This window comes from Talpa occidentalis, unplaced genomic scaffold (assembly GCF_014898055.3).
Source record: "Talpa occidentalis isolate TD23 unplaced genomic scaffold, MPIMG_talOcc4v2.1 talOcc4.14, whole genome shotgun sequence".
Classification (NCBI taxonomy): domain Eukaryota; kingdom Metazoa; phylum Chordata; class Mammalia; order Eulipotyphla; family Talpidae; genus Talpa; species Talpa occidentalis.
In genome coordinates, this window is record NW_023601433.1 from 24,374,205 (window position 1) to 24,398,289 (window position 24,085).

Here is a 24,085-nt window from a genome sequence, read left to right on the forward strand (position 1 = left end):
TATGGTTAAAATTTAAGAAATTTGGCACAAGATATACATCTACAAATTTAAGATAATGAGCAAATCCTGACCGGGATAATCCCAAGAATATCCATTCCCACAGTATGACGAATATATATATTTACACATAAAAAACTAACGAGAAAGAACAAACTTGAAAGCAACCAGAGGAAAATGTTCATTGTTCATAAAGAAACAATGATTCTCATGACTATGATATTCTTATCAGAAAGCATGGAGGCCAGAAAGAAGTAAGAAAATGTTCAAGTGTTAAAAATAAAGAGCTATCAATTCAAAACTGTGTAGCTGGTAGAAATATCCCTCAGAATTGAAGGTGAAAGAAATGCATTCTTACATCAGGAAAACTAAGAGTTTTCATTTTATTGGGAAACTATTATTGGGAATACCCATTCCTCTCGTCTCTATGCTCACTAATTCTATTAAAGATCTTTCACACCAAGAGTATGTTTCTTTTTTTTTTTAAGTTTTTTTTTAAAGATTTATTTATTTATTTATACATTTATACAAGCACTGGGTACAGTCAGAAGCGCGGGAGGGTGAGAGAATTCACCAGAGCCGGAGAGGGGAACAGAACAGAGAGTGACGAAGTACACTGCTGAGGGGAGCAGCGGGCGGCAGGAGAGGTCTGCGCGCCATGTGGGACCCTCGTCCGGTGGCCGGGAATCAAACCGGTGCTGCAGAGGCTGCAGGCAGCCTCGCAACCCAGCGCTCAACCACTGTGCCACGGGGGAGGCCCAAGAGTATGTTTCTTTTCTTTTATCTTTGTGTGTGTAGATGGTCTAATGCCTTTCAGAGAAGGCAGAACTTGATAGTTTGGGGTCCCTAGGTGCCCCTTGGTTCCATGCTAACACTCTCAAGGCAGAACCCATGGAGCAGCTTCTGGGAACTCACACGCCAGGGGAGGTGGCTAAGTAGCCTTATGGAGCCTAGTTCCAGCTTCAGGGTCAGTTTGGAGGTATATTCTTTTGACTGCCTTGCCCAATAAGTAAGGTGATGAAACCAGCGAGGTCCAAGGGCAAACGTGAGCCCACTGCCACATTTCTTTTGCTGTAAAATGAATTGTTTGGTAGGAAGTGACGGTGTGTGAGTTAAAATAGATCTGGGATCAAAAGGAGAATAACAATAACAGGTCCTGTTCCAAGTCTGGGCTACACTGTCCCATGGGCCCTGGAGATAATGTTGCTAGTGTTAATCTACAAAGTTTAAACTGGCTGCTCCAGCTTGTGACCCTTCTCATTTTAGGAATGAAATCCCACCCTCAGTACCAAAGGGCACACAAGCGTCTTCCTCTAAGACCTCTCTCTGCCAAGTTCCCAATGCTTCATCAAAACAGCTAAACAGTGTAAGGCACTTCTCCTTGAATGTAAACTGAAGGGCTTGTGCTCATTGATGAAGGCAAAGAGATAGCTGGAAGGTGGAGTGTTATTTTGGAACTCCTGCTCAGTGCAAGCGACACAGCTGGGGGTGGGGTGAGAAAAGCATGTCATATGAATTTTCTCACTAGTAGGACCTGAAATCCAATACACAGGCCTGTTACACTTGGCCATAAGCAGTCCTGCACAAGCCATGAGTCACAATGCTCCTGTTTGTGCTGTCACAGAATGTGAGTGAAAGCAGCATTCATATTCTTCTCTTCACCAGCAATACCCGGGGAAAGTAACAAAAACAAAAACAGGAAAGTCATTGGCCTGAATTTGACGTTTTTCTTTCCAATGTCTCTTTCTGGGGAACACAGAATACTACTACGATAGAGTGTCTACCATAATAGATGCATTGAACGTTATAAGAACATGTAATAGGAACATTTAATGCTGACCAAGGAGAAAGGGACCCAAAAGCTGGAACACAGAGGATGAGTAGAAGTTGCCCAGAGAAAAGTGTGTATGAGTACGTGCTGAGGTTGATGGGGGATGGGAGACTGAAGAGGGCTCCAGGCAGAAGGAATGGCCTGTGCAATGTCCTGCTGACAAGGACAACATGCTTCTAGAAAATATAAAAGGAAATTAATTAGCCAAAACACCAATTAGAAATCACTGGCTAGCAAGGGATTAGGTAGGAGGAATAATTAGGGCTTATGCTACTAAACAAACACTTCTACGGACAGCCAGCAGCCTATGGAAGGTGGGATAACACAGGTGGGTTTGCATTTTAGGAACAGCACTTTGGCTGCAGCATAGAGAACAGTCTGAGGGGTGAGGATAATGGAGGCAGGATCGCCATACTGGGCAATCTGTATGGTAGCTCATTCAGCCAAAAGATGATGATCTAATCACAGTAGTGATTAATAGAGACCAAAATACATGGATACATTTCAGGGATACTGGGCATCCCTGGTTGTTCAAGGGGTTAAGATGCAAGCTATGAAGCTATCCACAGCCATTGCAGCATGAAATCGATCCCAAGACAGGGAGGTGACCCACATGCGCAGCAGACCTCTCCTGTCTCACCTGATGCTCCTCTCAGCAATGTTTTTCAGTCCATCTGCCTCTTCTGCTCCCCACTCTGTCTCTGGTGAATGCTCTCACCTCTGGCACCTATTCATATAAGAAATATCCCATTCATACAAGAAATACAAGAAATATCCCATTTCTTGTATAAATATATAAATAAATCTTTAAAAAAAAATTCCAGGCTGCTTAAGGGACATAGAATTTTGAGTACTCAACATGGGGAATGAGAGAAAGTTCAATGGGTGGCACTGTCATTCTCTTGAAGGAAATAAGGAGAAACAGCAAGTACAGAGGAGAACACAATAAGGTCACAGTCAGTGATGTGCTCCATCTGGGCACACCCCTGTGGAAAGAGCTTGGCAGTTGTGCCTGCTGACCTACCCAAAGTACACAATATTTAAAGATGAGCAAGAAGATTTCGCAAAAAACCCAAAAGTGGTGAAGAGATAGGAGGAAATGATATTGCTTAAGTAGGTCAACTAACATCACATGGAGTATCAATATCCAGGACTATTATTGAGAAGCTTCCATTTTTTCACTTATATTTTTATGTGAGTAGTACAGTGTGTCAGTTCTCACACTTTTTGGTTCTATAACGTTGTCTATTTTTTTGAATCATTGAAAATTCAAAGCTGATTACATGGCTATATCTAACAATATTTATTCTACTAGAAATAAAACATTAGAGAAATTTTAGACATGTATTAATTCACTATAAATAACAAGTGTATTACTAGTTAATGTTTATGAAAATAACTATTTAATACAAAAATTAGTGATAAGAGTAACATTATTTTTTAAAAGTATGCTTTTTTTCAAAACTCTTTAATGTCTGGCTTAATTAAAAAACAGCTGAATTACCCTACCTGGTTCTGCCAGCATTCTGTTTTGCTATCACGGTTTATGCATCCTTTCGAAAACTCCCATTTGGTTTTGTGGTATCACAAAACAATAAGAGTGAAAAAAAAACTAAATAACATCTTAAATATTTATTAAGAGTTGGATCTTGCAGATCCCCAGAGATGGTCTCCTAGGATTGGGGGACTACACTTTTAGAATCCCTGCCCCACGGCAGGAGAGCTTGACAATACAGACAATCTCAGAAACATATTCTTGATGCCACAGCCAGGAGCAGACTGGAATAGACCGATTGAGATTTCAAAGATGATTTTATGAGAGGTTGTCTGGTTGATATCACTTCTCAAAGTTGGGAACGAGCCTAAAAATGTTCAATCAGTTCATTCATCAAACATATAGTATAATTTTACATTATATGTCAGGAACTAGACAGCAGGGCTCTTTCTGTTCTCTTTGGGGCAGATTAAACAGTGAACAAATAAACTAGTAAAATATGTATAAATATAATGTACAATTTATTTATCATGTATATGTAAGGAATGCAAATTATATGCAGAAAAATAATGTGAAGAGGTATAGGGAAGACTGGAAGACTGTGCACAGGACAAAGGAAGGGCTCCTTAGGAAGGAATTATTTGAGTAACGACCTGAAGGAAGTGAAGGAACCAATTGGATATGTGGCAAAAGTGCTTTCCCAGATTTTAAAAAAAAAATCTTTAATTTTCCCCCTATTCCTTATGTAATCAAATCTGTTGTGTCTGGCATTAGCTGCAAGTGTAAGAAGATGAAAGAACTGTTCAGTGTCTGCTAAGTACCAAGCATTTCATTAGCTTTCATTTCCATATGAGATTTGGGACTTTCTTTTTTTTTTTTTTTTTAATAGAGACATGTTTTTCATTTATTTATTTATTTGTTTGTTTGTTTTGTTTATACATGCACTGGGTACAGTCAGAAGCACGGGAGGGTGAGAGAATTCACCAGAGCCAGATCGGGGAGCAGAGCAGGCAGAAGGACAGAGGAACACTGCTGAGGGGAGCAGCAGGCGGCAGGAGAGGTCTGGGCACCATGTGGGACCCTCCTCCGGTGGCCGGGGAGCAGCTGGGATTGAGCTAGCGCTGCAGAGGCTGCAAGCAGCTTCGCAACCCAGCGCTCAACCACTGCGCCACCGGGGAGGCCCAGATTTGGGACTTTCAATAAGATTTTCAACTTAGTGAAGGAAATAAAGCACATGTACACGATTCCTCTAGTTGTGTAGTTTTTAAGAACAGAAATAGCTGGTTTGAAATTGCACCGCCATAAGTTTTTATGCACCGGATCTATAGAGTCTACAATTCCCTTTCAAGAGGTACAGATGTAGGAAGGGAATTCTTCATTAAAGGAGGGTAAATCCGGAAATTCGTACCTGGTCACACTTAAATGGTTTACTTGCGTTTACAAAGTGTGTCATAAACGATCTCACTTACTCTTCACAGCAATCCAAGAAGCTGGTATTATTCTAAGACATACGATGGCCTCCATTTCTGAGCTGAGCTAACAGGTTCAGAAGGCGAGATAAATTAGCTGGCCATGTGTAGAGTTGGGACCTACTTTTACCGTAATTTGCCTTTCCGCACAGTGCTTCCCCACGCCGCACAGCTGTTATGAGCAGCATCTAAACCAAAAAAAGCGCTACACTCCCCTGGCTCAGCCCCTTCCCTTTGCCAACTGCACAACCAAGCCCAACGGAGGCCAGGGCCGGAAGGAGGAAGTGCGCAGGCGGGTGAGGTCACACACTTCCGCCCTCTAGGTTTGCGCTTGCGCGCCAGAGGACTAACCTGTCGGGGAAGCCGCCTGGAACTCTGGGTTGGCGCAGACGCAGAGCAACCTCCAGGCGGAACTGGGGCTTCGCTGGCTCCAGGGACTAACACACCCTGTGTGAAAAGGTGGTGGCAGCGCAGAGCGGTGCGCATGCGCGGGCAGGACTCAGGGTGAAGGGGTGAGAGCCGGACCGGGCGGCCAGCTGGGCTGGAGCGGAGCAGCGTCAGGATGGACGAGGACGTGCTGCCCGCCCTGAAGGTCCTCATCATCGGCGAGAGCGGCGTCGGCAAGTCCAGGTGAGGCGGCCCCGCGGTCGTGACGGGGGCGGCGGACGGGGCCGCTGTGGCAGCGTCTCCCGGGCCGGCCGGGAACCGTCAACGGCGCGCCCCGAGTGGCCGCGCGGGGTCCCCGCTTGTGCGCCGCGGGCCCCTCCGCCTCGCGGCCCGGCGGCCCCGGCTCCCGCGGCCTCGCTGCCCGCCCTGCCCGCCCCGCCCCGCGCCCGCAGCCCCCGCCGGCCCGCGCCGGCCCGAGTCGCGGGTCTTGCTCCCCCTGTCGTGGCGAGAGCGCCCCGCGGCTGCCGCCCGCCGCGCGAGGCCTGGGCGCCGGGGCCGCGCTGGTCCCGAGGCTTGCCTGGGCGAGGCCGCGGCCCCGGGCTCAGGCCGCTCGTGCCCAGGCGAGCTGGAGTCCGGACTTTATCACTTCGGGATTCAGATTGGACTTTCTCTAAGGACGTGACGCGCAGGGAAGCCTCGTGACGCCACAGGTCGCTGTCCTGGCCGCGCTGCAACGCCCGCCCCGGCTGCTGCTGTCGTGTTTCATGAGTCAGCCCTGAAAGATCTCTTTGGCCTTCCAGCTGCTTGACTCACTCCCTGTGCTCTGAGATAGTTTTGCTGAAGCTGTGAGCCACCTTGACAAACGATGGTTCCATTCTGCCGCAGCACAGAAGATAACCGAGTGTTGTTTTTTTTCTTTCTAGGCAAGAGGGGAGTGATACTGACAATAGTTAGACTTGAGTGTGTGGCGGAGACTTGGAGCTCGCGGTGTAGGAAGAGCTTCCTGATTTCGTCCAGGTCTGTGGAGCAGTTCCCCAGGTGAATTTATCCTCACCATATTTCCTGTTTTTGCTCCTGATACGCTTATATGTCAGGTCACTTTCTTAATTGCTTCCTAGTTAAGGATTTTTAGAGACTTAAGGATTTGAAATCTTATTCTCTAATATGTTCTGAAGGTTTATATATTTTTTAAGTATGGTAATCTATTTTCATATTTTTCTCCTTTAATGTCCTCTGCACCGGAGTGAAGGATTTGTGTTCAACAAGGATTGCATCCTGGAACACTGGGTTTGGGAAAGTATAGGGTATGGGGGCGCAGAGGAGGGTGGGAGGGAGAAAGAAAGGCTAGATAGAATGATCACCATTTGTTTTGATGGTTTAATAGGTTTATACTAGCATTATCTCAATAAGAACTCCATAGCCTTGTGAGCTTTCTTTGTTTCTTGAGATGTGACTGTCATTTCGGTTAAGGCATATCATATTGCTAAATCTGAAGTCAAGATGAAAATCATTTCATGTGATTCAACCCAATAAATGGCAGGGCATTTTTTCTCAATGTATTGGGTGGATCACTGCCTAGGAAGGCTCTGCAAGAGGTTTTTTGAATATGAACTTGAAGTACAGTGTTGATTTGATTGAGGTTCTTCCACCACACACCAGTCTTTTAAGTGATTTCTTGTTTGTCGTTCCCCTCCCGCAAAGGTATGTGGATCTAATCTGTTGCAAACTTTTCTTCCATACTTAGTAGTGAGTTGTCAGATGCTCCCTGCAGTAGTTGAACACCTTTAATAACTCTTTCAAGAAGGATGGCGTTTGTGAAAAACTGTCTTATTTTTCTAGCAAGATAAACATTATTTATGATATGCTATGGAAAATAAACCGTGATACTTATTTTTCTGTATAAGATGAAAATAAATAATTCCACTAAAATGGAAATAGATGCTTTTTAAAGTGAGTGAGTATAAAAACATGGGTCATGGATATAATCTGAAAGTGTTCTAGCCAGTTGTTGGTTTCTGTTTTTGCAGAAACCCAGTGTGTCAATGATAGATCACTTGTGTTGTTGAGAAATCATTGCACAAGTGTCTTTAATTCCAATTTGTGGGTTATTTTTCAAGTTAATTTCAGACTGTTGGAGAATAAACTATGTGTGAGATCAGGATTTTGAAATTAATGCTTCCATTTATGTGACCTTATGTGAACACTGAAGGCCTTCATTTTTCACTTTGACAAATGAGGGTAGAATAGAAATCTCTCAAACCCTATCTGATGTTAAATATGTCAAATTCTTTGATTCTGTGTCTAGGCATAGTGAACTAAAGTAGCAAAGTGTTTCAGAAGGGGTTAGAGAAACCTATTATCCAAATTGCTTGCCCTCCAATGCCCTTTTTATCCCCTTTCTTTTTGGCCTGTTTCATACCTGGGATGCAACCGGTGCTGCAGAGGCTGCGGGCAGCTTTGCAGCCCAGCACTTAACCGCTGTGCCACCAGGGGAGGCCCTGCTTTTAAAGTTATTTTATGTTCCAGAAGTGATATGACCTTCACTTTAACAGCACAAATAATGTAGGATATGGATGGTATTTGTTGTTCAACAATCAGAAAAATTCATAATATTTTGCCTCCTCATTGACTCTCGGGCTCCTAGCTTAGGCGCTCGCTCACACATAATCATCAGAGGAGATGAAATATGCAGGTGCACTCTTACAGGGAACATTATCTGGTAGCCTGTTATTTGAATAACATTTTGAAAGACTGCATTAGAGAGACAATTAATATGGGAAGAAGATAGAAAATGAGGGTGAGAGCCCAGGTTTGTTCATGTATTTGTATGATTTCATCAGTTGCCCATCTCAGAGAATAAAATATGTCTTAAGAAGAAATAATTCAGTAAAAAGGGAAAAATAAACAGAAAATAAAACCTTGACTTATTAGTAAATTCAGGAATCTAGTTTGCAATGTCTCTTCCTCTCCACGTCTCTCCATCCTATGAGAGAGAAAGAGAGATAATGACTGTCACCGCTACTGGTAACATCTCTTTAAAAATTGTGCGTACTTACTAAGAATGTCTTGCATTCATGCAAATATCTGTTTCTTCAATAAACGACAAAAAATCAATCTTTACAGCTTCTCATGACCTACAATTGATTCTTGGCTCAAGATTTAGTTGGCTTATGATTTTATGGATGAATTGTGCATTAGTTTAACTCCTGGATTATAGTTGTTTTTATTGTTGTTGTTGTTGTCGTTGTCTTGGAGAAAAAAAATAGAAATATATTAAATTTCTTTCCATTCAGGGTCTTTTAAAATCCTTATCTTGATCATTTTACTCATCATCTCAGTGGTGATAGTTATTATTTGGATGATTGGATAGTCACATGGGTTAATTCAACCTAAAATTTTGAGAGGATGAGAATCATTTTATTGGAACAACAGAGCAACAGAGGAGGAAAAAAGTGGCATCATTCGGATTTCATTAAGAAAACCCCTGGGTGTTGGACAAAGCTGTACAAAACATTGTCCATCACCTGCTTTCACACCAAGCATAGGCACTCGCTCCTTGACTCTATTTTGCTGTTGCTGATATAGTTGTGTGTTTCCCTGAAGTAAGCCCGCCTCCATGTGTTTGTAGTGTCTGATAAACTGATTCTCCATAAATGCTTAGGGAACAGACTTTGAGTTGGAGGAACAATTTCCCTTTGGTTGTTTTGGTTGTGTCACATTATGGAATTCCTTTTCCTCCTCTGCCTTTCAAAAAGGTAGCTCTCATAGAGAAATTGAATGGTTCCTGCATTTGGGATTTTGCTTCAACACAGCCAGCTTGTGCTGAAGATCTGGAGGGCGTGGCTGGAGTCCCCAGTGAGTGATGACCTTTGTTAAAGTGAAATGAGATGTGGGCTCTTTCTTATGAAATCCCCCTAGAATGTCAGTTCACTTTATGGCTATTCCACTTAGAAAAATCTAAAAACCTTACGGTGAAACTTCAAATCTAAAAAACTGTTAAGATAATTAAGTGCCGTTTGAATTTTAATTCAAAATCAGTTTCTTTTAAATACCCCAAAATTGATGTTGATGCTAAGTTTTTTACAAAAGAGAATAATCATGATTGATAATGTCATAGGAGTGTACTTCTTTTTACCCACTTTTTCAAATTGCAAGTCACTGCATGTTAACACACATACATACAACACACGTTTCTCAGACCCTTACACATTGCAGCCACCTTCCCATCAGGGTGCGCACAAGCATGCAGCTCCCTGTGTGGTGCTGAGGGCTCACATGACCTTGCTGTGTTCCACGGTGAATGGCAGGTTTCTCCTTGACCGATATCACTTCCTAACATGTGCATTTGAGTATCTGCCTTGAGTGTTTCTTCCTCAGCCCACGGGCAGAGACCGCTGTTCACTTTCTTCATTGTTTTATGCTAAAAGCCTGGAATAGTGTTTGCCACAATGCAAGTGCTTTAAAACAAATTGTGAAGTAAATGAGTTGTTCACTTTTAACACTGGGAATGTAAAACCAGGACAAAGGCCTATTAGTACGGCTGTTAAAAAGACAAGTGCACCCCCACCCCAGTCCCCTGTTCTCCTCCCTCCTTCCCTCTGCAACCTGTCCTTCCTCTTTCCCTGCAGGATGTCTCTGATTAATAGTTGCATGTTTCTTTATTCTGTTTTGTACTGTTGTTATTTTTTTACACTGATGTCTTATTTGGTTCCCCTTTATCCCTGCTATAAGTGAAACCATCCTATATTTTTCTCTTTCCATCTGGCTTATTTCACTGAGCATAATTGGTGAAGGAAATTCTATGGGGACTACATCTGAAAGCAGGGAACAAATGTTGTTTAAAAATGAACAATGATGTCTAAATTAAAAAAAAAATATTCTCACCAAGAAAAAAGGGCAGAAGTGTTGCCAACCACCCCTCTGTAACTCACTTCCTTCTTCTAATGGAGGGCATTCTTTGAATCTGTTCTCCCTACAGTGTTTGAAATGGCTAACAAAGGACGTGGTTTTAGTGGCTCCTCCTTGTGGGTGACGTCATTTCCGATCCCTGAACTGCCTCTAGAGATGGTCTGGACAGGAAGAGTGTGTTTAGGGCATCATCCATACAGAGTTTGGAGAATGAGACCCTTAGCAGTCAGATGCCCTTTGAGAAAATCTTGAACTTGAGAAGTCTCAAAACCTTTTCCTTTTCAAAGAAAAAATTTATCCTTTCCAATTCTATATAATAAGAGAGATCAAATTATTATTTTCTATTGGTAAAAAAATAAAATAGTTTTAAACCTACAATTACAAGGAATATCACTTCCTTTTTTTACAGCATTAGGTAATACTTATTTTTATTATCTGTATCTGTTTATAAATAAAATATATATCCATTATACTTTAAGTCTCATTTAGGTATCAAATTTAACTGATAAAGAAAATCCAAACAGATCAATTACTAGCAAGGAGATTGAATCAGTAATCAAACCCCTACCAAAAAAACAAAAGTCCAGCACCTGATGGCTTCAGTGGTTAATTCTTTTTTTTTTTCAGATATATTTATTTATACAAGAACAGTGGTACAGACCAGATGCACGGAAGGATGAGAGGATTTACCAGAGACAGAGTGGGGAGCAGAACAGGCAGACGACCAAAACACACTGCTGAGGGGAGCAGCTGGCGAGACAGGATAGGTCTGTTTCGCCATGTGGGATTCTCCCCGGCCGGCTAGGATCGAACCTGAGCTGCTGAGGCTGCGGACATCTTAACATTGTGGCGCTCAACTGCCCGTGCCACCCAGAAGGACCCAAAAGTGGTTAATTCTTCAAAATTAAAAAAAATAAAAATATTGATAGCAACTTCAGTTCATCCAAATATACGATTAAGAAAGTGCATAGAAAAGTCCCAGTATGGAAATTAAGTAATAATAATTTGAACCTTTACATAGTAATGCATATAGGAAGTACAGTACACATAAAATCCCACTGATAGCATATATAATGTAGAAAATTCTTAATTCCAGGCAGAAAGGCTAATGATAAGAAGGAAAAAAATAGAAAAAAATGGAAAGTTTTACCTTATATGCAATTTTTATAGTTTACATTAAAGATGACAACACTTCCTAATTGAGTAAAACTATTTTAATGTAGGACTAATTAATTTTTCTAAGGATATTTTAAAGAACAGCTTGGAATGAGATTTCCAAATCAAGGAAAACATGCCTTGTTTTCAGTTTATCAACTATCCTTAATAGAGCGTTTTTACCAGACTGTGTTGGGGCAGTCAAGAATTCTATCATTGGGCACTGATTTGTTAGTGGATATTCCAACAAATCTTCAAAAAATGGTTAAGAATACTGAAATAAAAACTGGGCCATGAATAGCCCCCAATGCCATGACAAAAAACATAATTTTAAAACATGTCCTGAAGATGTATGTGTTAGCTACAGATAAAACAGTCACTCCTATTATTGTTGACAGTGCACTTTGTAGCACTGCATAACCTAGCAAAAACAATGCCTCAATTGCTTTTTGGGTTGCTGAGGGTTTAGAACTGGAAACAAATGCATATGAAATATGTGCACAAAAATCAAAAGAAAACCATATACAAATCACAAGATTCATCATGGATACGGAATCAAGGTTGACATGCCAGAATCCCATGAAACCTGTTATTCCTACAATCACAGACCCAATAGAAAAAGTGACCCACAAGGATTACAATGGGTGGGGAGTTAACAATAAAGAAACAATGAACATAGCTACGGATGCAAAAATGACACTTCGAATAGTGTTTTCTAAGATGGCAGAATATTGATCAAAATAGATAAATGCTGGGTTATACACCATTAGGGGAATCTCACACCTTCTGGCAAAACTTTGTAATTGGAATAACATGTTCTTCTTACTGCGTGAAGAAGAAACACCCGTGGTCTGAATGAAGGCCCAGGAAGAAGTAATCTCATGTGATGATGAAATGTTAATATCATATGTAAAAATTGGAATATGCACTAAAAAACAAGGAATGTTGTTTATAAAACTACCTCTGTCATTTACAGCTAAGATGTTGGCTTCCATATACTGTATATATGCTTGTAACCAAAACTGAGTTAGATATTGAATGACAGTAGTCACTGTTTTCAAATGTGGTCAGACATTTGCCCAATGTTTGCCTAGCGTCTTTATCCCAGTAGTCAACTGCTTCAGTCATGATAACCATCACTATGGGACCATAATCTGAAAAATGCTCTTCATGGATGTTAAAATAGGGTGTGATATAAGAATTGCTACTTGCCATATATCGAAGGTCTAAACCTTCCTGCACTTGGAAACAGCCATGCATACTGAATGCGATGTACTGAAGGTATAAAACCACTATCACAAACTTGGACTTAGTGTTTGTGAGAAAGGGGCCAAAATAATCTCTAAAGAACAAGTTCATTGGATGGATGCTTGATTCTTCATCAGTTCGAAGAGAACTAAATGGGAAGCAGCAGCATCTTATCAGTGAGGAAGAATTTTGGTCTGGGTTACCCTCTGACTTTTGCAGCCTGCACAGACAGGCCAATTCTCTCCTACCATCTAGGGCCATAAAGGCACCAAAACGTGTGATGTTATAAAAATAACAGAAGAGCAAGGTTGTTCCCGTGTAAATGCAAAAGTACTGCACGGACTTAAAGGAGGTCATTACCCCTGTAAAGATGGCCAGGGCATTTGTGAGAGTGGTGATGGTGATGGACACCGCCACGTGGGAGTAGACGTCAGACATTCACTTTTGTACGCTGTCCATGATGTTGGTCTTCTGTCAGGCAGAAATCATGATAAGCATGTCATCAACGCCAACACCCGTTAAAAAAAAATCTTAATGCATATTCATATCCGTTTGCTGCAGGAGGCCTTGTTGCTCCAGCCAGATAGGATACTGACAAGCAGCAAAGAAAAAGGGTCTCACACCGTGGGGCTGAAGATCTGGCATCCCTTTGTTTTTTGGTCTTGGTCGTAGAGAGAAAAAAATTATCAAAAAGTATATTAGGCAATAAATTATATGTATCAGCATACTGTAAGTAAATAGCACGAAAAATTGTTTGTTTAGAAATTTGTTGTTGGGCAGTTTGGCCCACTTGACTATGGGAGATGGTTTGTTGAACATGCCTGACAAGCATTACAATACAATAATTATAGTGGGTCCTTTTGCCTTCCCTTGAAGTTTCTTGGGATAGTTTTTAAATAAAGCTCTTTGAGTTAAGGAGTTTCTAGGTAAAGGAAGTTCTGATAGCTGAGTAGCAGCCAGCCCCTGCTGTGAAGGCCATTGAGAATAAGAAAAGTCTTTTTTTTGCTTAGTCTTTAGCTGATAGGGATGTACTGGCGGCTATCAATTGTCTTAGGTTATTGTTTAGCTGAAACAGTGAATTTTAGTGTAAGACTTAGTTTTTTATTAACCTTGAAGGTTGCCTTCTTGCTGAGAGCACGTAGTGGACAATAGCCCATAGAAAAAGAGATGTACTAATTGTTTCTGCTCTGTTTCTATGCACTTGATAATGTAATCTCAATGCTTGCAAAAAAATGTATAAATAAAGAACCTGCTGAGCCTCACAGCAGAAGATACTAACACCTCAGCAAGTGTCGGTGTCTTCTCATTCCCTTCCCCTCAGTCCCTAAGTTTCAGATCATTCGTGTTCGCCGAGGCTGTCTCATCCTTTCAGGAACCCTGACACGACATTTTGCCGGAGGCTGGTCCCCAGCATCCATTAAAGTGTAAATAGCACAGGGCCTCTCCGGTGGTGCAGCGGTTGAGCGCTGGGTGGCGAAGCTGCCCGCAGCCTCTGCAGCGCTGGTTCGATCCCCGGCTGCTCCCCGGTCACCGGAGGAGGGTCCCGCATGGCGCGCAGACCTCTCCTGCCGCCCGCTGCTCCCCTCAGCAGTGTACTTCAGTCCTTCTGCCTGCTCTGCTCCCCGCTCTGGCTCTGGTGAATTCTCTCACCCTCCCGCGCTTCTGACTGTACCCAGTGCTTGTATAAATAAATAAAATAAAAATAAATAAAATAAAAGAACCCTGCTTAAAAAAAAAAAAAGTGTAAATAGCACAATTCAAAAGGTTTCCCCCTTTTTTCTCTTTTGAATGAAGCAACATTGTTTTACATCCTTGTTGAGTTCTTGACAGTTTAGGGGATTTTTCCACTCAGGTGTGGCCACCTTCACTCTCCCAGCACCAACGCACCTGTGGTCCTCCACCAGAGTCCTTGTGCTCTCTTCCCTGTCCCTCTTGCCACCCTTCCCCTCCTCCCCCTGTTTCCTGGCTGTCTCAGCTCTAGGGAAGCTCTCAAGAGTTGCTTTGAAAGTTTGTCTTAGACCCTTTGTCTAGTTTCCCTATATTCCACATCTAAGTGAAATGATCCTTTGTCCCTTAAGGTCTTATTCTTTGTCCCTTCAAGTTTTATTTATCTCACACAATCTGTGCTGAGGTATCACTTTCCTTGGTTGTCTCTGAGTCCACAACAGAGCACACTCCTTCCTCTGTCATAAGCTTGTGATTTGCACGGATTCCTATTATTTCCACACAGCACAGTATACTCCTCCTCTCCAATTATGGTGCCTCAGTGTTGAGATCAGGAAACCTGGTGGATGTGTGTTAGTTCAAGCAGGATTAGCAATCTGTTTCTGATTCCGCTAGATCACTTGAGAGACCTTTTTCTCTCATACACCATTTCACAGAAATGCACAAACACTTTCAGCCAACATTCTGTTACTAAACCTATATGACCACCAACAGCATCAGTCTATCATTGTGGTATGACTTGAGAGGCACAGCGTCATATGCAGGCACGTGCACACTAGTTTTCCTGCTAGTCTGTTTCTTGGTGGGAATATAGAGGTTTCCTATGTTTGAATTCACCAATCTCCTGTGGACAGGGGAGATGGTTTTCAATTAGTTTTCAAATCTGAATCACACAGAAATGAACATACTCTACTTTTTGGAGCATTTTTTGAATTATTAGGACATTCCTAGATGTACAATGGAGAGGTAAAAGATATGCACCTTGAATCCCTTTTAAGCCTTTTGATTTGATAGAAATATTGGACTAAGAAAAGTATGAGCCAGTTGACAGTCTTCTCTGAGCAATAGAAGACAGCGTTCATTACATACAACCACCCCAAAAGTTTCAGTCTTGCAATACTTATTAATCTATTAAGAAAACAAGGCATCTCAGTTTTGGTTTAATTTGCATCCCTTGATTGAGATGCCATATATTTGCCCCCCTTACATTTTCAGTGACCTGTATTTTCCGTTTTCGGTGTTGTATGTGTCTGTGTGAGAGAGAGAGGGTGGGGGGAGAGAGAGAGTGAACTGCCTGCTCATGTCATTATCTTTACTTTTGCATTTGGGGTCCTTATTTTTTCCAGTTCTGAAGACACAATTTAATGTTTGTCTTCATTTCTGACACCTTATTTTGGATTTGTAGTCATCTAATCACAGTTATTTTACTTAATCTATCATAAACTCTCTGTTATCTACTTTCTCCCCAATACCCTCATAGTGTAGCCTCTTATTTGCTTTACTCATCTAGTATTAGAAATGGTGAATTTGCAACTATTGGCACAAATGACACCCCTGCGTATAACATGAGTCCAAAGCCACTCACCACTGCCAAGGTAACAGAAATCACTCCAATGACTGCAGTAAACATTTTGTTACGTATACAGCTAAACCTGTAAATAGGGAGGGAAAATGATGTATTTTTAGCAGCAGCTGCCATACTTAAATTCCATCACTTCATGACATTCTTGATTTGGACCTGTTCTGAAATCTCTTCTGCAATCATTCTACACCTGTCTCCTGGAGACCTTTAAGTCCCATGCACTATCCCAGACCAACTTCACCAATTGAAAGAGGGAAAATAAAAGTTGACATTTTGTGTTTTTTACTTAACTATCTACTTATGCATCTGGCCAAGCACTAATTCCCTGATGGTGTTTCAGAAACATACATGTACTAGAGCACAGCAGATGGTTAATTCCACTCTAGTGTTCAAGGAGTTGTGTGTGAATAGAACACAACACAAAAGGGCAGGCAGCTGTAGTTGAGAAAGTACCCACATCCAATTATCTTTGCACTCATTTTCTGATTCCAACTAGCTATAAACACCAACCTAAAGGGTTCCTGTACAACAGAGATAGTATGCGGTTAATAAAATGCATGAAAGCATCCTGCTAAAACAGTTTCAAGAGTCTCCTTTAATGATGAAGTGGGTCCTAGAAAAGTTGCTATTAATTGCAAAAAAAATGTTTTGAAATGTACTTTTTTTTGGATCAACACAAGACTTTTCTGTTTCTCTGTTGGACCACCAGAAATGGGAATATAGAGAGAGCATTTGAAAGCATGTATGCAGTACTTTGCCTCCACAATAACCACATTACGTTTTAAAATATTGACAACAACCTGTGGCTTTATATTTTAATTTTATGTGAACAGTTTTAAAACAATAATTGATAAAAGTCTCTCTGGACTTCTGTAGGAAAAAGAAACTAAGTTTGAAGACTAGGAGAGACAACTAAGGAAATGGAGGTACTGATTCCAAAACAGAATGTGACTAAAAGACTTTTTCAGACCATATTCACATAGCAAAACTTTCTTTTTATTAAAAGGTTTCTGCACCATTGATGTGTTCCACTTTTTCTCAAACTGCTGGTACCTTGAGTTAAATTTAGGGTCCAAACGCACACACACACAAATTTCAGAGCTAAAGTAATCCGCTTGGGTTACAATAAATTTGAACATAATGAATATTTTCCTTTTGCAATAATTCTTGAAAACAGTATTTATAAATGTTTATGATAAGAACATAACAAGGATGAAGTTCAAATGCAAAAAGATTAGTGAGAGCTACACAGGACATGTTTAGTCTCAATCCCTTTTACAAGATTCTCATTTTTATGTAAATTTTTAGACACTGAGGTAGGAAGGTAAATTGTTGGCCACAGTGACTCTACTTTGACTAGTTGTGCTGAGATTCTCTAAACAACTATTAATTGTAAGTGAAGGAAAGATGAAAATGGACACTGTAAGAGACTTATGAATGTGCTTGCAGATATTCTAGAACCCTACAAAAAACTTGATAGAAGCAGTTTATCAAAATGTTTAGAGAATTATCAAACTTTAGATCTTGATTCAGTAGGTTTACAATGATGCTGCAGAATCATTGTACCTAAAATTTTTTCACACGATTCCAATGGTCAGTCAAATTGAGGCAGCGCTGGTAGCAAAATGGCCTATTTTCTGAATATTCTAATAACTTGACAGCATCGGGCTGAATTGAAATGATTACACTTTGAAAACTGTATGTTTGGGGAGGAGGCCACATCTTTCTAAAAGATAATGATGTCTGTTAAACACAAGAACAATTAAAGTATGTTTGAGAAGAGAACGATTTCCCAGATTTTATCAGAAGTTGATCTAATGGTATAATAAGTTTTGTCATTTCTAAAATGCCAAATTTGAAATAGTCTACAAACTCAATATACCACTACTTGCCATAGAATGGTGTTCAATTTGGCCATACTCTCTTGGGAAGGTCTTACTGTTGTCCAGATGATTTCATTCCAAGCCAAAAAATATGGAATGCTCAAATGTGTTGAATCCCTGAGCTAAACAAACATAAGATAGTCGTATTGATAACAGAGAGACGGAGGGCGAGATGTCAGAAGAATCTACAAAAGCACTAGCAGGTAAATCAGTTACATATATTCAAGTCCAAGGAAGGCAAGTATTAGGACTATACTCAGCACTTGTGCTGACAAAATTTCCTGCTCCTTTTCCTCTTTGTGCCTGCTCCAACCCAGGAAGTAGTCTTGCAGTATGGAAAGGAGGAAGGCATACTAGACAAATACTATGAGAAACACTGTCTTAAATATGCTCAGAATACTAAAGGAGAACACTGACAGGGAACACGGTATATGAATGAAATAATAATATACATAGAAAAACTTCAGAGGAACATAACAAATTCTGGAGCTGAAAAGCTAAAAAGCCAACCAACAAACACGCACACAACACAAACAAGTGAATCTTAGAGATGCTGTCCAGATTTAGCATTGTGCTGGAATTACTCGCCAGAGCAATTAGACAAGGAATAGAATAAAAAGAATCCTTTCAGCTGGAAAGGAAGAAAAATATCCTGTTTCACAGATTACATAATCGCAGATATGAAAATTCCAAAGCATCCACAAGAAAACTACTAGATACAAGAAATTCAACAAAGCTACAAGATACAAGAACAACTTATAAAAATCAGCTGTGTTTCTATTTATGTGCAAAAGGGAATTGCAAAGGATATTAAGAAAGCAATTCTATTTAAATAACATCTATAAGAAGAAAATACTTAAGAGTACATTTGACCAAGAGGTAAAAGATGTGTACACTGAAAATTATATACACCGGTGAAAGAAACTAAAGAAAACCTAATTTAATGGAAAGACATCCTTACTTGATGTGAAGGATTAATATTGTTAAAATGTCAATCACCTAGAAACCTACTAATTCAACTCAATTTCTATTGAAATTGCAATTTCCTTTTTTTCTTTTTCAGAAATGGAAGAGCCAACCCTCAAATTCACTTGAAATTGCAAGGAGCCCAGGATATCCAAAACAATCTCGAAAAAGAAGAAAAAGTTGCAGGAATCAGATTTCCAGATTTCAAAACTTGCAAAGAGATACTGTTATGAAAACAATATGGTATAAGCACGCAAATAAATATACAGAATGACAGAATAGAATTGGGAGTCCAGGAATAATCCATAAATATTGCCAGTTGATTGACAAAGTGTAGTAAGTCTAACAAACAAACTGGAAAGGTCTCTTCAATAAATGTTTTTTGGAAAACTGGATCTTCACATAAACATGGATGATGCTGGGACCTTACTAAATACCATAAACAGAACTGAAACAGACATTGATCAATAATCTAAATAAAAGAGTTAACACCATAAAACTTGTAGAGGGAAACACAGGGTCAATATGCATGACCTTGACTTGTCAATGGACACTTAGATATAATACCAAAAATACAAGTACCAAAAAAAATAGATATGTTGGATTTCATCAAAAAAAATGTTAATCATTACAGGCCATTCTCAAGAAAGTGAAGAGACAGTCTATGTAAAGGGAGAAAATATCAGCTAGTCATACAGCTGATAAAGGGCTTAATAAGTGAAATATGCAAAGTGCTAATGAAAAACGTGAGTCAACAACAAAAGGTCAAACAACCCAATTATAAGAAGGGCAAAGGACTTGGATAGACATTTCTCCAAAGAGGATACACAAGAGGCCGATAAACAGTTGAAAAGACAATCAGCGTGATCAGATATTTACAGAAATGCGAATCACCACAATGAGATACCACTTGACACCAACTAAGACAGGTAATATCAATAAAAGGTAAAAGAATGAGTGTTGTTTTATAGGGAGACTGTGGAAAAACTGGAACCCCTATCTACTGCTGGTGGGATCGAAAATGGTGTAGACTCTGGAAAACCATGTGATGATTCTTCAAATAGCTGACTATGAAATTCTCATACAATCCACCAATTCCACTTGTAAATGATTCTTTTAACATGAGCACAGCATGTTCCTTGCAGTGTTACGATTGTCAAGAGAAGGAAATACTCCATGCCTACAAAAGACTATGGATAACCAAATTGTGGAGCACACATACAATGGAGCACAGAGCCATGGAGTGGAATGAAGCTGTCACATGTGCACAAGGACAAACCCTGGAAGCATTATGATTAGTGAAATAAGTCAGTCACAAAAAATGTATGATTCCATTGACATGAAAATCTAAGAAAAGCAAATTCATAGAAAGAATAGAGTCAAGGTTAATCAGGACTAGAGGAGAGAAAGGCAGCAGGAGCCACTGCTCACTGGTCACAGAGTTCCTCTTTCGGGTTATGAAAGATGTTTGGAAACAGTCACGACAGTATGCAGCCAAGGGGATGTGGTCGATGCCACTGACCTATACAATTAAATGGTTAGAATGGCATGTGTTACGTTAAATATCTTACAACAAATATTTTTAAGTTTAAAAACTAATAAAAGTTTTTTTTACCTGTAGCATGACATGATTGCAAACCACTGTCCTAGCAGTCGCCTCAAATTCCAGTTCACTAGAAAGTGATGTAAAGTAGACCACCTGTCGTAAAAGTACACGCAGGTAAATAACTTTTAATTCCAATATTTGTGTATGAGTGACAAGATCTATCAAAATATTATAGCTTATTGATTGTAACATGTTACAATTTGGTAAAAGATTAAAATATGTAAATTATGATTTTAGAATAAAGGTAATAAAAATTTTTCTCCACCAATCCATGCCATGCTTTCTAAGATTTCTTTCAAAAATCCAATGTTGGGCCTCCCATGGTGGTGCAGCGGTTGAATGATGGGCTGTGAAGCTGTCTGCAGCCTCTGCAGTGCCTGTTAGATCCCAGGCCGCCAGCGAGGGTCCCAACTGATGGCGACAGACCTCTCCTGCCACACCCACTGCTCCCCTCAGCAGTGTACTTCGCCAGTCTGCCTGTTCTGTTCTGCGCTCTGGCTCTGGTGAATTCTCTCACACTCCCACACATCTGACTGTGCCCAGTGCTTGTATAAATAAATAAATATATTTTTTTTAAATAAGCCAATGTTTGACATTTCTGAGTATACAAATTATCAATTTTATCTAATACTGTGTAATCATTAATAACTGACAAAATTTTGGCTTTTTCTAAATGACCAGTAGGTTGCTATCTTTTGCTATTTAAGTACAAAGTATAATTTCAGCAAGGCCTGGTATCCAAAGCCATTTCCCAGCAGGTGTCTCTCACCAGGCCTGGCCAAAAGTATGAGCAGGTTTGCTTATCATCTGAGGTGCCTGGCAGGATGCTAGAAAATACTTGAGAAATCTGAGCTAGCTGTGTTTTTCAAAAACACCAGGGACTACAGCTTAAAGGTTTGTTTTTTATTCCAGTAACACCAAGCAAGTTTTTGTGGGCTCCAGAAACAGCACAGACGTGAAGTGAGAGAATTCTGAGTAGAAAACCCAAAGGGACCCTGAAGATGAATGTCTGCCCTGAACACACCCACCCCTGGGGTGTACAATGAGTGTTTTCCACCAGAATGAAACCCAGTATCTAGAGTGGCGGCTTCCCTTGGTGTCCCTTGAAGAAAGCTGGCTTAAGCATCAAAGAGAGTGGAGCAGAGCCGGTTTTAAGTCAAGGCCTCCAGCAAGTAGCCAGGCGTGGACACATCCCTGGACAGGTCTTATCCCTCCCACCTTCTCCTCCCTCTAAACCCAGCCCAGGGCACCTGGAAGTTCTTCAAGGCCAGGCACTTTTCAATGGCATGAAATTTGGTCCTGGAACTCGAGCAGCCACTTCTGGCTGTGTGCGCTGTCCTCGGGGTCCGCGGTCTTCAGTTAGTACTGCAGCCGCATGGCCTTGGCTTGCAGGAGTAACCGGCTAATCCCCGTGCCGGGACCTAGGACAGTCCCTCCCAAGAGGCCGGCCAATAGAGGGGAGCAGCAGAGGTGTTGTAAATAGGGAAGGTGATGCTTTTCAGGTCCATGTTGTTATTCTTCTGCCAGATGAACAGGAGTGGGTTGGAGGGCATGCAGGTGCTCTGGTACCTGGCACACACCTGAGGGTAGAGGACCTGGGTTCCATCTCCCCAGGGCGCGGTCAGCGTCTGCACCGCCTCGTCCAGTTGACTCATTTCTGAGAAGATGATTTGATCCAGCAGATTGGCAGTGTTGGAAACCACAAGAATGGAGGCTAAGTTGACCTCGGCGCTGGACTGCAATGGGGAGAAGAGAGGTGACTTGTTGGTGGAGAAATGTGCCTGCACGAAGTGCCGCTTGGCTTTGGCCGGGCTGCCCGAAGGGGTGTCCTGCTCCTCCAGGCTCTCTTCTGTCTCACTGGGCAGGTTAATCCACCCGGTGCCCAGGACAGCCGTAAACGCCAGGGGAGCCTGCAGGAAGAGCCAGGGTTTCGAGCCCACAGCCAGCCCCATCCTCTGGAAACCCCGGGCAAGGGGCTGCTCCAGGCAGTTGGTGTGGCAGCGGGGCCTCCCAGGGGGTGGCTGCTGCCCCTGGGCTTCTGGGACCAGTGAATGCCCTCTCTCAGACGGCTGTCGGGGTGGGTCTGAGAAAGGCCCTGAAGCCCAGCTAACATATGGGCTCCTGCCCCTCACTGGACTCCAGACCTGCTCTGGCTGCCCCGTGGGGGCGGGGAGCTGCTGGGGCCCAGTTGCTGCCTCAGGATCTGCTCTGCTCTCAGACTCTGGCTCAGGCCAGTCCTCCTGCTCTGGCCTCCCATGACCCAGAGAAGTAAAGGAGACAGTTTGCAACAATGTAACAACTGCAGGGCCCCATCAGGCAGGGCTATCCCAATAGTGGGAGGGCAGAAAAGCCTGAAAAACCATTTACCTACAGAGGAATTTGGCTTTCTTACAATTCCTAAGAAATAAGATCAGGCCGATTTTTCTATGGGTTTACCTGCTATGTTTGATTTGTGTAACTCTTTCGTATTGGGTGCAGAGCTGGAGATCACAGCAAATATTAGCTGAGACATGATGGCATGCAAATGATATGTCATCAGAGTTGGTTTGTTTCTTAGATTTCTTCCTTTCGACTGAGACATCGCCCTGAAATTTCATCTGAGTATGGGAATACACTTTTCCAGGGAAGGAACCTCCATACTTTAGAAAATACCGTCTGTATGAGAACAGGAAAGGAATTGGGATATTAAAGAACATAGTTTAGAACTTAACATTTTATCTAGTCTGCATCTTAGGCATAAGCAGTCTAGATCAATTCAAGCAGACAAAGCATAACCAGTGCTCAGTCACCTGCAATCCTTATCTTAATCAGTATGTAGTTTCATTCTCCTTCTGTTCCCCAGTTGTCCTCAACTGTGGACACTGTACATGTGCACTGCATATTCTATGTCCCCATCTCCTTCTTTTTAGTCCCAATCTCTCAGGTTAGCTAGAGCTAGTTTGGTTGTGGGAAAAAGGGATATTAAAAAGGGCTTTTAAATTTGTGTGTTAGTAAGTAATGTGATTGTTTCCTACATTTGACCATAAGCTCTTCAGAGACAAGAACTGTAGCTTATTCATTCCTGCATTTGTTACCCATTGGAGATTCTATTTTATTCAAAAGTGGGTGAGAATATAGCAGTGGCAGCAAAGAAAGGAACTTCCAAATGACTAATATGTAACTGCTTATTCTCACTATGCAGATGGCCCTCCTGGCCTTTCTGTACTGCAGTTTTATTTAATTAAGATGTGGTAGACACATTAACTGAAATGGATTCTGTACTAAGTAGATCCTCTAGGATTTTTTTCAGATGTCTTTACGCTAAATGAGATATGAGGTATCTTTTTGTATCTACTTATGAGCCCTTTTTCATTTCTTCTTTCTTCCTTGTTAGGAATTAAAGCAATAGAGTTGTTCCAATTTGTGTAATAAGCTGCCCCTAGGCATTATGAACTCCTCATAGTTTTCTTTTTCTGGGTTAAAATCGTAAGAGTTGCACCAGACGTTGAGAAGGGGCTCTAAAGCTGAAAAACGAATAATTCAGAAAGAAAGTGAAGTAAGGATTAATAGCGCCAACAGCAAGAACTGATCATGAATATAATATGTGGGGGGAAACATTGATAAGTTGCGTATCAATATCATGGTAGTGTGGTCAACTCTTAACATCAGTGGCCTCCATTGAATCTTGACTGTCAGTATTTGTGACATTCCGTGGTCCCTTTCCTTAATGACTCTGGGTTTGGCTAACTTGGTCAAATGAGACATTAGTAAGATTGAGACATCAGAGGATTGACAAGTTTTTGTGCATTTGGAACTTGTTGGCTCTGAAACAAGAGAATACAGGGTCCTGCTGA

At 41.3% G+C, this 24,085-nt stretch overlaps 2 protein-coding genes, 2 long non-coding RNA genes and 1 pseudogene across 11 annotated transcripts in view; 1 reads left to right on the forward strand and 4 right to left on the reverse strand.

Annotated features, from left to right (window-relative positions):
* LOC119244442 (patched domain-containing protein 3-like) overlaps positions 1–5,421 on the reverse strand; it is a 28,153-nt gene extending 22,732 nt beyond the window's left edge. For 4 of the 6 annotated variants that reach the window (XM_054694861.1, XM_054694862.1, XM_054694863.1 and 1 more), the window contains exon 1: positions 5,144–5,421. In XM_054694861.1, coding sequence (XP_054550836.1) covers positions 5,144–5,395 — 252 coding nt within the window. In that variant the 5' untranslated portion in view covers positions 5,396–5,421. The remainder of the gene's footprint in view (positions 1–5,143) is intronic. The other 2 variants (XR_005125032.2, XR_005125031.2) reach the window with 1 other exon arrangement.
* LOC129145735 (uncharacterized) lies at positions 733–5,137 on the reverse strand. Its single transcript, XR_008551730.1, has 3 exons — positions 4,732–5,137; positions 2,469–2,555; positions 733–2,004 (listed from the first exon to the last, which is right to left on the reverse strand). It is a non-coding gene; the product is annotated as an uncharacterized LOC129145735 (long non-coding RNA).
* Positions 5,125–20,803, forward strand: LOC119244443 (uncharacterized). 3 transcript variants are annotated; one of them, XR_008551720.1, is made up of 4 exons: positions 5,125–5,422; positions 6,103–6,217; positions 18,744–20,183; positions 20,268–20,803. It is a non-coding gene; the product is annotated as an uncharacterized LOC119244443 (long non-coding RNA). The 3 variants fall into 3 exon arrangements; XR_008551719.1 differs by having other exon boundaries at positions 5,136–5,422; positions 18,744–20,803; XR_008551721.1 differs by having other exon boundaries at positions 5,137–5,422; positions 6,103–6,196; positions 18,744–20,803.
* On the reverse strand, positions 11,878–13,014 carry LOC119244441 (patched domain-containing protein 3-like). The gene has a single exon (XM_054694855.1). The coding sequence runs from the start codon at positions 12,926–12,928 to the stop codon at positions 12,209–12,211; it is 720 nt and encodes a 239-aa protein (XP_054550830.1). The 5' UTR covers positions 12,929–13,014; the 3' UTR covers positions 11,878–12,208.
* Positions 20,804–21,342: 539 nt separating the features above from the next.
* LOC119243984 (patched domain-containing protein 3-like) lies at positions 21,343–22,764 on the reverse strand (annotated as a pseudogene).
* Between the last annotated feature and the right edge of the window lie 1,321 nt (positions 22,765–24,085).